The following is an 18,604-nucleotide window of genomic DNA, read 5'->3' on the forward strand; positions in this document are numbered from 1 at the left end:
AGAAATAAACATTCTCTGTAGGAATTTGTAATCCTGTTCCCTGTGTAGCATGTTACAGGAAAGAGTGCGCAGGAGGAGAAAACAATGAGAAAGTAAGGGAGACGTGATAATGCACCCCAAGTCAGCGCTCCATGCCCCAGCCAGCAAATCCGCCCGCTCAGTCGACAACGGCCTCTGTAGCTCAGTGACATAGTAACGCAGGCGCGGAGCTGGATCCTCCCACAAGGCCAGACTCCGTCCCAGGCTCTCCGCCACCGAGGCACGGCGAGCGGTCTCCCCAAGGCTAAACACATAATGGCGTAGTTGCATATAGCTAAAGGCATCCACTCGGTCTAACCCATATAATGACGCCAGTCCAGGAATGGAGAGAAGGGCCCCATGATCATCAAGAACGTCCCCCACCCTGCGGATCCCCCGTGCATGCCAAAGCCGAAACACTCGATTATCACTGCCCGGGCTAAATTGTAAATTCCCCACAAGAGGCAGCATAGGGGAAGCCCCATAATTAACCCCCAGATTTTTACAAAGCACTTTCCAGATGAGTCTCATATAAGCCCAAACCACATGTCCTCACTGAGAAAGGTCTAGCTGAGTCGAAGGTGCATGCAACAGAAACAATCCCGAAACCGGATCCAAAAAATCCCTTTCCACCGAAAAAGTCAAGAAGGAGGAGCTCTCCAGACACCAATCTCGAACTAATCTCATACCACACGCCAGATTGTATGCCCGTAAGTCTAACAGACCGAAACCCCCCTGCGCCTCCGGTAGCATCAAGACACGCAAGGGTAGTCGAGGCCGTCGCCCCCGCCACAAAAACATCCTCAGGGCTCTATATAATTCCTCCAGATCTGTTCGGCGCAACCAGATCGGTAAAGTCTGCAACAGATATAACCACCGAGGCACCACCATCATGTTATATAGAAAAATGCGACCTGCCAGAGAAACCGGTAAAGCACCCCATAGGCGGAGGCTCTCAATAGTCCGCCGGAGCAAGGGTCTGACATTGATCTCATAAAGGCGTGATAAAGAAGAAGGAATGTAGACACCCAGATATTTTACCTGCGAAGAGGCCTCCTTCATGGGAAAGTCAGCCCAGAGGTGAGAAATATGTAGGTGAATAGGCAGTGCCTCGGATTTAGACACATTGAGTTTAAGGCCCGAGAGCTCCCCAAATTTCCCAAACAATTCCAACAATAGGGAGAGATGCGATACCGGATCCGTAAGCAGAACCATGATATCATCCGCAAAGGCCATGCATCGCAAGGAGGAACCTCCTATCTCCACACCCACAATCAAGGGATGAGTACGAATACGTAATAATAGGGGTTCCAAAAATAAAATATAAAGCAAAGGGGACAAAGGGCAGCCCTGTCTAGTACCCCGCTGGAGGGAAAAAACCGGAGATGTCCGTCCATTGACCAGCACAGCCGCCTCAGGACTTGCGTACAAGGTACGGAGAGCTCCCATAAAGAACCCATCCACCCCATAGCAATGTAACAACGGGAATAGAAAGGCCCACTCAACCCGGTCAAAGGCCTTTTCAGAGTCAAAACTAATAGCCAGGGCCGGTTGCTTTCTGGAATCACAATGGGCCAAGGCAATCAAGAGCTTACGAACATTATGACCCGCCTGTCGCCCTTTCACAAAGCCCGCTTGATCTACCCCAACCAGCGAAGGCACCAACGGAGCCAATCTATTGGCCAAAATCCGGGCCAATATTTTCAAATCCACATTGATGAGTGAAATAGGGCGATAGGACTCCACCAGAAGTGGGTCCTTACCTGGTTTAGGCAGGACCGTAATCAACGCCCGATTGGATCCAACCGGAAAATGCCCCCCTTCCACAGACTGCTGAAAGTATCGTCTTAGGGGATCCGCAACATAACCCCGCAGAAGACGATAGAACTCCCCACTATAGCCGTCTGGACCCGGGGATTTACAAAGAGGAAGAGTCTTAATTACCCCTAAGACCTCCTCCCGAGTGATAGGGGAGGCCAAGCTCTCGCTATCCGTCTCAGAGAGTCGAGGTAAGGGGAGAGAGTCTAGATAGTCCTTGATCGAGACATCCCTATCCACCACCTCCGCCGAGTAAAGAGAACTATAAAAGGAGACAAAGAGCCGTTCTAAATGAGGTTGAGCTATAACCAGTTGTCCCCCAGAGTCCTTAAGAGAGGTGATGGAGGAGGATCCCCCCCGCGCCTTAGTCAACCGAGCCAGCATTCTGCCCGGTTTGTTGCCAAAACGGTGCAATCTATATTTGTAGTAAAAAAGAGATTTTTGGGCACGTTCATGCAGAAGGGCATGGAGCGCTGACTGTGCTATCTGAAAATCCCGCTTATGGGACATCGTGGGGGATTGAAGGGCCAAAAGCCTGCTCTCCCGAACCCTACACTCAAGGGCCAAGATCTTGGCTGCCATTAGTTTCTTCCGGCGAGCACAATAAGCCAACACAGCGCCACGGAGCACCGCCTTTGCTGCCTCCCAGAAAAGACACCCCTCCTCTGCATGTCCACCATTAAACTCTACATAGTCCTGCCACTGTTTCTCGAGGTACACTTTAAAGTCTGGGTCCGAATACAAGGCCACCGGAAACCGCCAACGTTCCCCTCCACCCTGGGCGCCCCCCGCCAGGCTCACATCCATCCACACCGGAGTGTGATCAGAAATGACCAGTGCTCCTATTTCGGAGTTATGGACCTCAGAGAAGTAACAACGGGAGAGAAAAATAAAATCAATTCTGGATGAAGAATCATGCGCTCTCGAAGTATGCGTAAAATCCTTTTCACCAGGATGCAAAGTTCTCCAGACATCCACCAAATCAAGAGCAGACATCCACGCTTGCAGCCCATTATCTGACCTTCCCGACGAACGGAGGTCCCCCCTAGTGGAGTCTAATACAGGATCCAGAATAGAATTAAAGTCCCCCAGGAATATCATAGGGACCCCCGGCGGCTGTGATAGAGACATTATAACCCCTAAAATCTTCTTATAGAAAGCCCTTTGAGCATTATTGGGAGCATACACTGATAGCAAAATCACTGGACGCTGATTCAACATACCCTGAACTATTACATAATGGCCCTCCGGGTCAGCAGTGACTCGTGAGTGTACAAAGGGGACTGCTTTATGTATCAACAAGGCCACCCCGGCCTTCGCCTTGGGAGAAGAAGCAGAGTAACACTGGCCCACCCAGGACCGTCTCAATTTGCCATGTTCCTTTTCATTAAGTTTGGTCTCCTGCAACCCCACAATGTCCGCCTGGTGTCGGGCTAAGTGTTGTAAAATCTTAGTCCTCTTAATAGGGGAATTTATGCCCGACACATTCCATGTCACACAGCGCACACCCCGTTTAGGTGACATCCCACACAGTGATCAGCTCGGCCCTTTGATCAATAGAAAAGTAAGCCGTTGCCAGGAGTCCCAGCCCTCCCCCCAGCAACCAAGCAACCAACCCTCTACCATCCACAACCATTCTACCACCATACGAATCCCTCCCCTCCCCCCTTCCCCTACCTGCCCCACACCTCCCCACCCCCACCTCCACCCCGACCCCCCCATACTCCAAATACCACCTCTCCAGAGAAGGGACCCAAAAGGCCCAAGTCCCCCCCTCCCCAACCTCCCCCACAGCAAGCCCGCACCCATTTGCATAAGGAGAATAAAAACAGAATTGAAAGCGAGAAAGATTTCCATAGCAGTAGATGAAACAGTAACAGTGATCTAAGCAGTAATACTAAGAATATTACAAATAAACGGAAACAAATATAAAAAACAGAATACAGGGGCCAGCAATCCACAACCCCCAACAAAAATATTATTATGGAACAGGACCACATGCCGCAAACCCTGCACCCTCCAACTGGAGGGCAAACTAAGCACATGGTACAGAACAGGATATCAGAATGCACTTACGGCGGAAGGGGCTCCTGAATAGGGACCCCCTCCAGCACAATAAGAAAAATAATAAAGAACAGTCCGAGGCGTCTCTTCATGCAGGTAGGCCTCCCGCCTCAGAGACCCTCTCACAAGCAGAAGAGAAACCACCAGGAAATGTCAGCACTCCTCAGGTGCTGGGCGCTAGATCTGGAAACCACAGGTATACTTGCGCCCGCGCTGCTTCACAGTTGTCAAACAGAAATGGTTGGCCATTATGCAGCACCCGAAGCTTAGCTGGAAACTGAAGCGTGAATCTCATCTTCTTTTCCGATAGAAGCTTGCAGACGGAGGAAAAGCTCCTACGGAGAGAGGCTACTGGAGCCGAGTAATCCTGGAACAACAAGACACACTGATTTTGAAACCGAAGATCCTGTTTGTGTCTATAATTCTTGAGCAGCAGATCTTTCAGAGCAAAATTAAGAATCCGAATGATCATCACCCGTGGCCTGGCCGCTCCATCCTGCTTCCTGCCAAGGCGATGTGCGCGCTCAATACGCAGGGGGCCCAGACCATGTGCCACGAGCAGCTCGGTCGCCAGCCATTTTTCCAAGGTAGCCAATAAGTCCACTTCCATCACTGATTCTGGGATGCCCACTAAACGTAGGTTGTTCCGCCTGGAGCGATTCTCCAGGTCATCCAGTTTTTCCTCACAGTGGGTCATTTTTTTCTGCAGACGTTGAAGCTCCTCCTGAACCGAAGTCAGGGTATCCTCTGCAGAGCTAACTCGGTGCTCCACTTCCTGCACTCTTCCATTGAACTCTGCCACTGTCGTGGTGAGTGTTGCCAGGGTGTCGTGCACTTTATCTAGGCGGGTGCCCAACGCAGCCACCACCGCCTCGGTCAATCGTGCAAGCGTTTCCTCGCTCACCGTATCCGCCGCGTCAGGCGCGCCCGCCATCTTGCCCTCACCAGTAGGCCCAGATTTTAACGTGCCTCGCTCCTTCTTCCCCGATTTTGATGCCATCTCCACGCTGCTCTTTTGGACAAACTTGTCCATACGCCAGCAGCGATTCCGAGGGTGAAAGCGGGCTGGATTTTACGTGCAGATTTTAGCGCAGGGAGGTTGGATAGGAGAGAGACCGCGGAGCTCAGGGAAAATGCGTCTCTCCCGCTCTCCGCACGGCCACGCCCCCCCTTGCTACACTTTTTAAAACCGGTGATTGGCCGGGACATAGGCCGAAAAAGCTCCGCCGCGAGATCGAAGGAGCGGGGCCTGAGCCACGTGGCCGACCCGGCCGATTCGCCGGAAGGAAAAATTTTTTTTTTTTTTTTTTGAAAAAAGAATAAAACAAAGAAAACACACGATAAAGAGTAAAATAAACCTAAAATCGCGGCAATTAGAAGGCAAAAACGGGAATTCAGTCAGCGCAGAATTGAAGTAAAACTTCTCAGCTCCGCGGAAAGAAAAGAACTGAGGAGACACGCCCGGAGCATCGGGCGGGAAGGCACTGGCGCATGCGCTGTGCGGGCATCTCGAAACTTCTGAGTTTCTTCAAGCAAAATATGCTTGTGAGACGTCCGTATCGGGGCTCTGTCGGATGACATCACCCATAATGAGAATACCTGCCTGCTTGTCCTGGGATAAATGGGCAATGCATTCTGTTTTATCTTTAGAGAGTTTTCAAAAGGTGATAAGAGCTAAACTTACAACACATTATCAACCAAAAAAACTAGCCTAAGTCCCAAATCCCCAAAATAAGACCTTTTAGGTGAAGGAGGGGCCAGTACTTTGCCTAAAAGCTGGATTCTGTAATCATTGTCTGTCAAAAACAACGCCGGTTACAGAATCCATCCCTCCCCCTGCAACAATTGCAGCAGGAGAGATGGCTCATCTCCCCTGCCGCGATCGTCCTCCCACCCCAAACTGAAGGTGGTTTGAAAAGTTTGATAAATTTTCATAAGATGGTGCCACAGTCCCTTAAGTCATTGATGCCATGTTTTTGCATGACTTCATGATTTCTTATGCTCACGTTCTTACCAGGTATTATTTGACAATGCACTTTCTCAACCCTGGAGCAACCCATGTGGTGTGCCACAAGGGTCACCCCTTTCCACTCTGCTTTATAATATTTATTTATCCTCTTTAGGCACTAGGTTATCAGATTTGGAGGTTAACTTGTTTAACTATGCAAATGACATTATTGTTGCCATTTCTATTGCATTGGTTCCCTCAACAATTTTAATTATCACAGCTCTGTGATTTTCATCACAGGATATAGGTATTTATTTCCCTATTAAATAGTTTAATTGGTTCCCTCAAAACATTGCAAGGAAATCTCAAGGGTGATGTTGGTTGTTGAGCAGTGGACAAGGGAGTTTAAATTGAAACTAAATTCGAATAAAACCAAATTGTTCTTTGCTACTCCAACTAAACTTAGTGAGGATTGTTTGCAATTACATGGGGTACAATATCCTAGTCTTTCTACCTTAAAAATATTAGAAGTCCTCTTGGACAGAAATCATATTATGCGAGCACCAGTGGATGCTGTAGTATAAAAGGGTTTCTGTGGACTTTGGAAATTACATTCATTAAGGGCTTTTTTATAATTATGCTTTTCAAATACAGTACTCCCCTGATATTCATGGGGGTTCCATTCCAGGAACCCCCCACGAAAATTGAAAAACCGCGAATAAGGTTTTTCATCTGGGGAGGCAGGAGGGCAGCTGGAGCGCCGGCGAGTGAAAGAAATCACTCACAGTATGCTCCAACCGTCTCTTCCTGTACTAAAGTCAGGCCTCACCAATCAGGAGCTGCTTTGACACACAGGGAGGTCCGACTTTAGTACAGCAAGAGGCGGTCGGAGCATACCGCGAGTGATTTATTTCACTCGCTGGCGCTCCAGCTGCCCTCTCCAGTTGTCCTCTCCTGCTTCCCCTTGGCGGTCAGAAAATACCACGCATGACCGTGACCGCAGACTGCGAATTCATGTGGAAACACTGTATTAATGCTTTTTTTTCATGATTAAGCTTTTCAATTATTGATGCAGTCTTTAGTTTTATGTTTCAGACTACTGTAATACTTGCACTTCTTGATTGTATAGTCATAACCCAACACACTGCTAAATGGTAATCCTATATAATGTATATTGCAAGCATATGAATGTTAACTGTAACCCTATGTAATATTATATTGTAGCACTAGGAATGTTAAACTGTAACCCGTTCTAAGTTCCCTGGGGAGGACAGGATATAAAACCAAATAAATAAATAACATAAAATAAATATAGTCTGTAGCCCTCCTCTGGACCGCTTCAAGTCTTCTTACATCCTTCACCAGATACGGTCTCCAAAACTGAACACAATATTCCAAGTGGGGCCTCACCAACGACCTGTACAGGGACATCAACACCTTCTTTCTTTTACTGGTTACGCCTCTCGTTATACAGCCCAGCATCTTTCTGGCAAAAGCCACCACCTGAATTATGTGGACCCCAGATGAATATCGGCCATGACAATTAAAATTAGCACCATAGCATCATTATCTTATGATCATTACAGGAAAAAGTTAAAAACTTAAGCAATTTGGGGGGAATAATGTGAATGCAAAGAGTGTTTCCATTGTTATTTTGTAATTCTCTGTGAATGCACAGCTCTCTTTATGTTATCCGCATAGAACTGCAAGTTGTTTGCTGTTGTATTATAGTGACAAAACCTATTTTTCTGATGGAACAAAAAAAAACTGGAAACTCACTGGATTAAATGTATATCCCTCAATGGAGACTACATTAACTTGCGTTTTTACCAAACTTTTCAAATCAACTTCATAGGGGTCCTTTTACAAAGCACTAGTATGTGTTTACAACACCTTAAGGGAGATTACTACGGGTGCACTCATGCGTCCTATGAAGTTACAGGGAAATACTTTAAAACCAATAGGAGGAAATATTTTTTCCACTCAAGCTCTGGAATGCATTGCCAGAGGATGTGGTAAGAGCGGTTTACAAAGCGATTAATGCAGCTAGTTGTAAAACAGGTTTGGACGAGTTCCTGGAGGAAAAGTCCATAGTCTGCTATTGAGACAGACATTGGGGAAGCCATTGCTTGCCCTGGATTGGTAGCTTGGAATGTTGCAACTATTTGGGTTTTTGCCAGGTATGTGTGACCTGGATTGGCCACTGTGAAGACGGGATACTGAGCTAGATGGGTCAATGATCTGACCCAGTAAGACCATTCTTATGTTCTGAGGTTCCTAATCTGCATGCACAAACTACATGTCTGGGGTGGGCATTTCTGCCTAATCAGTTAGCACAACTACATCACCACACGCTAACCAATTAGTGCAGATTAGCATGTGGGCTCTTAACACCTACAAAATAGATGTTCTTGATAGGCAAAATGGAAAATTGGCTATTTCCCAGCTGTGGTAAAAATGACCTCAGCACATGGGAAGTACCTGCGTAAGGGTGTATTAAAGCCACTTTCTACCACAGCTTAGTAAAAGGGCCCCATAGTAATTAATGCCTAATTTTATTTTTTAAGCCTTACAGCATACAAAAGAAACCATAAATTCCATTCCATGAAACCGAGCTCTCCTTTCTCCCTTGAGCATAATTAACTTATTGTTTATTTCTCATAACTTAGCAGGAACTTACTGGAAAATTGTAAGCACAGTTCTTCCTTACTGGCAAATACTTCTTCTCCAGTTCTGTGGTTTGAAGCTGATTGTCACTGTGACCATTCTCCTGATGCAAACCAAGCCTACAAAGTTTCTTATAGAATTCCAGAAACCATAAGTGCTGATCCTGCGTGAAAACTCCTTTGAACAAACAGAAGAATAACACTGAATTTCTTTTGTAATGTATTATTTGGGCTAAATACAAAATTACACTTCCATTGACTTTCTTGATGTCTAACTGGCCAAGGACCTAGATGATTTTCAATTAAAGATAAAACATTACTACTGACCAATCAGCTGTCAGGTTTAGCATTCATTAGCCTCCAGTAAAAGTCCGCTAAATATTGCTGCTTTTAAGGCACATTAAGAAACTAAAAATTTATTCAAATGACTCATTTCACATGAATAAATAGGTATTGGTTTGAGACAGTGTTAGTGATGATTCTTGCTTGCAGCAGACACTATTACTTAATTGGTCGGTTATTACCAAAGTCATCATCACCAATGAATGATATTATCAACCAACCATGACGTCAGTGCCAGACAAAGAACTAGTCCTCAAATATCTGCATTTGTAACATTTTTGAATTATTTCTTTGTAAATTCACAGCAAGATCTTTCAGCTAGAGTTATGGGTCATAAATGGTCATTAGTCAGTTGATCTTATTTATTTTGATGTATCAAGCGAGTTTCCATTATTTCCTATGGGGAAACTTGCTTTGATATACGAGTATTTTGGTTTACCAGCATGCTTCTGGAATGAATTATACTCGTAAACCAAGGTTCCACTGTATTATGATGATTAAACTTGAGAAAACTAAGGGCTAAGGAGGTAATTGTATAACAGTGCACCATGGGTAATGAGCCATTTCTATAAGAATATTAAAAGCATGAAATGTCCTTACTGAATACTAGTGTAAACCAGCATTGTGAGCCTAAATATAAATTTGCAAGTTTACGACAGCTCTATGGTTCACGTAAATGTTTCAGATAATATGTGAGACACACTAACACACCTAATGTTAGCACGCTTTTGTTTAAGAGTGATAACTGTCAGAGTTCCCTCCACAGAGATGAAAGATCTCAAGTGTCTGCAGTTAAACCTCAGAGCTAATCATAAGGAATAACCCATATGCAGACTATCATTGATCATATTTGTCTCAAAGGGACTATTATATTGAAATTTTTTTTAAATGATTGTTGCCCTATACAAATTTATTTCTCATCATCCATTGATATTGAATTAAAGCAATCCTTAACTTGGTGAAGATTCTCTACCCAGCCAACTCAGTCCAGATACAACATTACGACGGAAGATCTCCGTTTCGCCCAAGAATCATTACTTCTGGCTTCTTCAAGAAATTAATGCTTTATCATCTGGAACTACTGTTCATCCGTCTATTACTTGCCATTACCCAAACAACACAACAAACTCCAAAAAATAATTGCCAAAGGAACTTACAAAGAAACCAGCAATAAGGCAAAAAAATGGTCAAGGGTTCCGTGAGTGATTGCAAGACTCAGAAGACACCAAAAAGCCACTAATAAACAAACTAAGAGAAGTTCAATAATTTGTTAAAGTGAAATTAAGTACCCTGAGTGCGAGGAGTCAGCGATGGGATCAGTGCTCCAACGCTTCACACAATGAGGTAGAGACCAACAGGCCACCACCTACACACCATCATCGGGTACCTAGGGTGTGCTTCAAATAAAAATAACACTATCACTATCACCATAAAAAACAGTGCACAATGAACACAGGTGAATTCAATCACAGCAATCACTCAGGGAACCCCCCCCCCCAGGCAACTCCCAAGAAATCAAAAGAAAGCAACTTAGCTTCGATGAAACTTCATCCAACATCCAGGGGAGCGAGGACAAGGCAGATGGAACACCACAGAACCAATGGCATATATTCGCCGATGAAGCTCAGACTTAGAGTATAAGTCCTTTTGAGACAAATATGATCAATGATAATCTGCATATAGGTTATTCCTTATGATTAGCTCTGAGGTTTAACTGCAGACACTTGAGATCTTTCTTTTCTGTAGAGGGAACTCTGACCGTTATCACTCAAACAAAAGCGTGCTAACATTAGGTGTTTTAGTGTGTCTCACGTAAATGTTAACACCTAATGTAATATTTGCCCATGCTGCTTACAGTATTCATCACCTCGACAAGGATAAACAATACCCACTAATTGATCATCCCCTCATCCAAGGGAGTGATGTACAAGCGATCATTCAACACCCTCTTCACGTACTTCGCCACGAGAACCTGGAATGCCCTTCCCACATCCATAAGAACTGACAAAAACGACCTCGTCTTCAGAAAAAGATTGAAAACCTACCCATTTGACAATTGCCTTTCAACTTAATATCTCTGCACTCACTCCTTGACAGTGCAACCATCCTCCACATTGTAATATAACTGTTTCCTTTTTACTACAATGTAACCTTCCTATGCAATGTGTTGTAACTTCTCCCTGCTCTGTAACAGTCTATTTTTCCCTTCTTCAATGTGATACTGTATATCTATTTCCCCCATGAAGTTGCATGGGCTTCTGCCTTGAACTTGTGCTGAAAAAGTACTGTTAAGAAATCCTGATTAGATTATTCTGTAAGTTAGATGTATAAAGGTCGGCTCTGCTTATGCCTCCACTCCTGTGGACATCTCTCTAATAATTTCAAGCTACATCATTTTAGCATAGAATAGTGCTTAGGCATTCAACTGCCATTTATATGCATAAATGGCAGTATTCTACAAATTTAAGTGCATAAAAGGTGGTTATGTTTAGGTGCCCTGCTATAGAATGAAGGGGCAAATGTATAAACATCTTATTTGTGACTTTTTAATGGAACTATATAGATGTTGCTGCTGAAAACTCACTCTAATCGCAGCAATGTAGTATCAATGTACTATCAATGTAATATCAGATATTTGATATAATCTCTGGAGTAAGTGAACAGAGTAAATCCAATGAAATAGCATTTATGAAAAGAAAAAAAAAAAGGGAGACTATGATAACAGGAGGAGAATGGCAAGAACAGAAACTTAAAAGAGCAGTTACAAAGGCCAAAAATTTACATTACACATGGATGCCAGTCAAAAATACCATCCTGGAAGCCCAGACTAGATATATTCCATACATTAAAGAAGGAGGAAGGAAGACCAAATGACAGCCAACATGGCTGACAAGTGAGGTGAAGGAAACTATTAGAGCTAAGGGAAAATCCTTCAGAAAACGGAAGAAGGATCCAACTAAAAATAATAAGAAACAACATAAGGAATGGCAAGTCAAATGCAAAAAAGAGTACATGAAAAGAAGAGTTCATGTGAGCAAAAAAAAATTTTCGCGAGCAAAAGACTGAGTTGATGTGAGCAAAATTACCCTGATGGTATTATACACAATATACATTACAAATTAAGAACTACAAATATAAATTTAAAAATGGAAAATATGATTTTTTTTTTTAATGAAAGGACTTAAAACATTTTCAGTTAGTTCTTAGAAGCCAATACCTCCTTCCCCAGGTCAAGACAGTAAAGCTGTCCTGATGTGAGAAAGGAGGTTTTTGATCTCTGACAGCTGGCCAAAATGTATTAAAATTTGTTCAATGAAAATAAATCACCTTAATTCTATTTTCTATTTATATTTAGTAACCTTTATAAACACAGGTACCACACTACTTTATTCTGAATTAAAAATAAAATTATTTTTCTACCTATGTGTTCTGGCCATTCACTTCTCTAGTTTCTGCTTTCCTCCATCTTAAGTCTCTTTCCAGGATTTTTCACTCCTCCTTTTTTTTTTGGCTTTCTTCAATTTATTTTTCTACCACTATGCCCAGATTTAACTCATTCTTACTATCTAGTCTTCAAATGCCCTCTTTTTTTATAATCTACTGACAGCTTTCCATCTCTTTCCTTCACCCTGGCTTTCCTATTTTACTTCTCTTTATTCCCAGGGGAAGTAAATTAGGAAAGCCCTCTTTTCTCCCCTCCCCTCCTTATATACAGTGTTTGCCCCCTATATCTGCCCTTTCTTTCTCCTTCTATCATTATCTTCCTCCTTTCTGTCTCTCCTCCCCCCAAAAAAATATCTGTTCATTTCTCGCCCCTCTTCCATTGAGCATCTACCCCTACTATACAGTGTTTTGCCTCCTCTCCCTTTCTATCCAGCATCTCCAACCTCTCTCTCCCCTTCCATCAGTGACTCCCTCCTTTTTCTCTTCCCCCCTTTCATACAGTGCCCCATATCTCCCCTTTCACTTCCCCCTTCCATCATCTCCCCCTTCCATCATCTCCCCTTTCCATCATCTCCCTCCTCTCTCCCCGCTTCCATCCAAGCTTCAGACTCCCTCCTTCTGTACAACTTATTCTCCCTTCCCTTTCCAACCAGCATCTCCCCTCTCTCCCTTTTCATCAATATATCCTTCTTCTGTATTTCTCCCTTTCCATACACTGTCTGCTCTCTTTCCCCCTCACCTTCCATCCAGCATCTCCCCTTTCACTTCCCCCATTCCATCATCTCCCTCCTCTCTGTACCCCACCCCTCAACATCTGACTTCTCTCTCCTGTTCTATCTAGAATCTATCTTCTCACTTCTATACAAAATCTACCCCTCTCTCTTCCCCCACCACAACCCATTGCCACCAGCTTCTACCCCCTCTCTCCTCCCACCCACACTAGTGTCTACCCCTCTCCTCACCCCTTTTCCACTAGCATCATACCCCCCTCTCCCACCCAACCCATATCCACCAGCACCTGCCCCCTCTCCTCCCACCCTACTTCCACCAGTGTCTACTCCCTCTCCTGAACCCCACATCCACCAGTGTCTGCCCCTTCTCTCCCAGCCACATACCCCACATCCACCAGTGTCTGCTCTCTCTCTTTCCCATCCCACATCCACCAGCATTTGTCCCCAAGAATTCCCACTGCTGCTGCTGCTTTCCTGAAGCAGCAGCAGCAAGCTGAAACAAACTGTCGAGATCTTACCATCCATCCCCGTGGCTGCCAGGATTGCCCCAGAAGTAGTGACATTGGAGATGGCAGGCCAGCAGCCACGAGTATGGATGGGAAGGTCCCACCCGTTTATTTCAGTTTGCCACTGCTTAGACAGAAGAGTGATATCGGAGGGGTGCAGGACCCAACTCCACCAGCTGCGCAATGGGGCTGAATGGCTGTGTGGCCTCCTCCTAAAAAGTGTGTGGCCAAGCAGCCATGCAGCTTAGAGGGAACATGGGTTGGAGGCAAAAACACATAGTAAATACTTTTTTAGGTATATTAAAAGCAAGAAGTCAAGAAAAGAATCAATTGGACCACTAAATGACTAAGGAGTAAAAGGGATGCTCAGGGAAGAAAAGGATTTAGCGGAGAGAATAAATTAAATCTTTGCTTCGGTCTTCACCAAGGAAGATGTGGGGGAGATATAGGTGGCAGAAATGGTATTCAGTGCTGATGAATCAGAGAAACTGATACAAATCTTTGTAACACTAGCGCAATTTGACAAACTGAACAGTAGCAAATCACCTGGCATAGCTATTGTTAGTACAGTGGTACCTTGGATTACGAGCATAATCCGTTCCAGGAGCATGCTCGTAATCCAAAATGCTCGTTTATCAAAGCGAGTTTCCCCATAGAAAATAATGGAAACTCGCTTTGATATGTTCCTACCCCCCATGATAACTGGCATCGCTCCCCCCCCCCCCCCCCGCTCGCAAAGGCCCCCTCGCTACAACCGGCACCCCACCCCCCCCACCCCCGTCTAGCGCAGGCACAGATCGTGTGCCTAGAAGATCTTCCAGCTTCCGGCTTCTGCCTGCCTGCCTTGAGCATGCATCAATTCATGCATAATTCTCCCTCTCGCCATTTAAGATTAAAAACCAACAACACAATCTGTTTTCTCTTCCGAGTGGTTTTATTATTTAGCTCATCCGATTAGAAACGTGATGCAGGAACTCATGCCCATATTATGTTAGAAGGCATGTCATGTAAAAAGCAATACTAATCTAGCTATGTACATAGAAGTAATAGGAAGCTGAGGTAAATTTTGATTATTCCTGAGCATGATTTACCAGATTAAATGTTAAATGTACCTTACAGCAATAAATCAGTTTGGAAATGCGTTAGAGGTGAGGGGGGGTGGTAGGTTACAGGTCAGGGAAGGGGGGATAGGGTGCAGAGCCTGGCAGGGAGGGTGGAGAGGGTGCACAGCCTAGCAGGGAAGGGGGGACAGGGTGCAGAGCCTGCCAGGGAGTGAGGGAGGCTGGGTGCACAATTTGGTTCAGAATGTTTTTTTTTCTTGTTTTCCTCCTCTAAATCTGGGGTGTGTCTTATGGTGAGGTGCATCTTATGGAGCGAAAAATATGTTAATTACCTATTGGTTAAAAGAAAAGAGAGTAGGTTTAAATGGTCAATATTCTCAATGGAGAAGGATAAATAGTGGGGTTCCCAGGAGTCTGTGCTGGACCGCTGCTTTTCAACATATTTATCATTGATCTAGTGATGGTAATAACTAGTGAGATAACTAACCCCCCTTTTACTAAGCCGCGGAAGAGAATTCTACCACAGCTCAGAGTGCTAAATGCTCTGACTCTCACAGAATTCTTATAAGTGTCGGAGCATTTAGTGCTCCAGACCATGGTACAAATCTCTACCATGGCTTAGTAAAAGGTTACTTAAATTTGCTGATAACACAAAAGTTGTTAAATCGCAAGAGGATTATGAAGAATTAGAAGAGGACCCTAGGAGACTGGGCATCAAAATAACAAAAGACGTTTAATGTGAGCAAGTGCAAAGTGATACATGAGGGAAAGAGGAACCCAACTATAGCTATATGATACAGGGTTCCACATTAGGAGTCACTGCCCAGGAAAAAGGATCTAGGTGTCATCGTTGAAGATACATTGAAACCATCAGCTAAGTGTGCAGCGGCAGCCGATATGATTGGAGTAGGTTTTCCTGTCTGATAAATGGAGTTCTTTAATGGTAACTTTTAATTAGAGTTTTTGTAAAATGCACTGATCCCATAAGACTGGGTAATATGTCAAGTGTTTTAAATAAACAAACAAACAGAACGTTAGGAATTATCACCGCATTTTTTCACTTAGGAATGATCAGGAAAGGAATGGAAAACACAGATGAGAATGTTATATGCCCTTGAATCACTCCATGGTGCGTCCACGCCTTGAATACTGTGTATAATTCTGGTTGCCGCATCTCAAAAAAGATATAGCAGAATTAAAAAAGGCACAGAGAAGGGTGATGAAAATAGTAGTAGTCATGGGACGACTTCCTTATGAGGAAAGCTAAAGCATCTAGGGCTCTTCAAACTGAAGAACACCACAGGCTCAGGGGAGATATGATGGAGGCCTATAAAATACTGAGTGGCGTGGAGTGGAATGGGTAGCTATGAATCACTTACTCTTTCCAAAAATACTAAGACTATGGGGCATGCAATGAAGCTAATAAGTAGTACATTTAAAACAAACCAGAGAAAATATTTCTTCACTCAATGTGTAATTGAACTCTGAAATTTGTTGCTGGAGAACGTGGTAAAAGCAGTTAGCTTAATAGGGTTTTTAAAAGTTTGAATAATTTCCTAAAAGAAAAGTTCATAAGCCATTATTAAGATGGACTTGGGGAAATCCTCTGCCTATTCCTAAAATAGGCACCATAAAATCTGTTTTACTTCTTGGGATCTTGCCAGGAACTTCTGACCTGGGTTGGCCACTGTTGGAAACTGGATACTGGGCTTTTAAAATTTATTTATTATTGTATACATAACGAAATATATATAAATGAGAAAAAAAATACATTATCATTTCATAAACATAAGAAGTTGCCTCCACTGGGTCAGACCAGAGGTCCATCGCACCCAGCGGTCCACTCCCGCGGCGGCCCATCAGGTCCATGATCTGTGAAGTGGTTCCTGACCATTTCTATAACCTACCTCTACTTCTATCTGTACCCCTCAATCCCCTTATCCTTTAGGAACCTATCTAAACCTTCCTTGAACCCCTGTAATGTGCTCTGGCCTATCACAGCCTCCGGAAGCGCGTTCCATACGTCCACCACCCTCTGGGTAAAAAAGAACTTCCTAGCATTTGTTCTAAACCTGTCCCCTTTCAGTTTCTCCGAGTGACCCCTAGTACTTGTGGTTCCCCACAGTCTGAAGAATCTGTCCCTGTCTACTTTCTCTATGCCCTTCAGGATTTTGAAGGTTTCTATCATGTCTCCTCTAAGTCTCCGCTTTTCCAGGGAGAACAACCCCAGCATGTTCAACCTGTCAGCGTATGAAAAGTTTTCCATACCTTTTATCAGTTTATCGCTCTTCTCTGGACCCCCTCAAGTACTGCCATGTCCTTCTTGAAGTGCGGCGACCAGTACTGGACACAGTACTGGACCAGTACTGGACACAGTATTCCAGATGTGGGCGCACCATTGCACAATACAGCGGCATGATGACTTCCTTTGTCCTGGTTGTGATACCCTTTTTAATGATACCCAACATTCTGTTCGCTTTTTTGAGGCTGTCGCACACTGTGCCGATGCTTTCAATGTTGAGTCCACCATCACCCCCAGGTCTCTTTCAAGGTTGCTCACCCCTAGCAATGATCTCCCCATTTTGTAGCTGAACATCGGGTTCTTTTTCCCTACGTGCATAACCTTGCATCTTCTAACCACAAAATTTTCTAAAGTTCACATCATAGATTTAGAGAGAAAAATTAAATAAACTTTATACTAGAATTATTGGATTTAGTTACCCCCTCCCCCCAAAAAAAACACCCCCAAAAAACCTAAGACCCAAGATAGATGTTTTTCTGTGTCAAAAATGGTCATGTTCAGTACTAGATTTCTGTGCATATTTTGCAAAACATCCAAACTCAGATTTCGATATTATATTAAAAAAGCCCCTCCACATCTTATTCAAATGAGGGAAGGGGTTGAACCTATCCCAGTTGCAGTTGTTACCTACCTTGCAGTCCACGACATAGTTTTCCTACGTGCAAAGACAGAGATGGAAGAACAGATTCATCTGCTTTAAAAGATTTTTCACAAAATGATTTTACTAATGGGAGCACAATTTGGATTCTGTCATCTGAAGAAAAAAAAAAACCACAAGATATATCATGAGTTATATTTCTTGAAGCAACTATGAACATGCAATTTATTTTCTTCTTTTACAAAATGCAAAAGGTAGTTACAAAGTTACACAGTTGAATCGTTGGCTAGGTTAGGTATCTTATGTTCAACTTCCTCCCTATATTGTAAATCCAGGGCAAGGTGAAAGAAAGCTGCAGCTACAGCCAATTTTGAAAAAGTGAAAAATATTCTTTAGTCCCAAATCTGACATTACACCCACAAATATTTTTCTCCTTCAAAATTATGGCCAAATTATTATTGAATTGATTTAGTGCTGAATCTGTAACTGCTGACGGCAGCATGTTTCATAATGTATCCAACTCTAAATAAAAATCCATTTCTGTAGAGGTGGTAAAAGTTTATTGCTCCATAATTTTAAAACTACGGAAAACCTGGAAATATTAACTTATAAGATCACTAATGCCCAATTAGAAGAGTCATTGTTTGTGACATTATTTTATATCCCTCCCAAGAAATGGACAAATGCCAGAGAAGAATTCTTCGAAGTTCTTACTATAAACACCCTAAAAGGATCATACAACCTGCTATTGGGTGACATAAATATACACAGAGCAGGGGTTTCAAAGTCCCTCCTCGAAGGCCGCAATCCAGTCGGGTTTTCAGGATTTCTCCAATGAATATGCATGAGATCTATCTGCATGCACTGCTTCCCTTTGTGTGCTAATAGATCTCATGCATATTCATTGGGGAAATCCTGAAAACCCAACTGGATTGCAGCCCTCAAGGAGGGACTTTGACAGCCCTGTCTTAGAGCAAATGGGAAAACCTGAAGTGATTGAAATCGACACCTTCTTAACATCGCTCAGTTTCACAATGCCAGGCACAGAAGTAACACATGAAAAAGGGCATCAACTAGACATAGTTACTTTTTCACAAAAGGAAACC

General features: G+C 43.7%; 1 protein-coding gene across 8 annotated transcripts in view; it reads right to left on the bottom strand.

Moving 5' to 3' along the window:
• PPP4R4 (protein phosphatase 4 regulatory subunit 4) overlaps window positions 1–18,604 on the bottom strand; it is a 417,794-nt gene that overhangs the window by 211,963 nt on the left and 187,227 nt on the right. For all 8 annotated transcript variants that reach the window (XM_033953260.1, XM_033953256.1, XM_033953258.1 and 5 more), the window contains 2 exons: window positions 17,532–17,654; window positions 8,529–8,692 (listed from right to left, as the gene is read on the bottom strand). In XM_033953260.1, the coding sequence (XP_033809151.1) occupies window positions 8,529–8,692; window positions 17,532–17,654 (287 nt within the window). The remainder of the gene's footprint in view (window positions 1–8,528; window positions 8,693–17,531; window positions 17,655–18,604) is intronic.

The sequence above is a fragment of the Geotrypetes seraphini genome, chromosome 7, assembly GCF_902459505.1.
Source record: "Geotrypetes seraphini chromosome 7, aGeoSer1.1, whole genome shotgun sequence".
NCBI classification, from domain to species: Eukaryota; Metazoa; Chordata; class Amphibia; order Gymnophiona; family Dermophiidae; genus Geotrypetes; species Geotrypetes seraphini.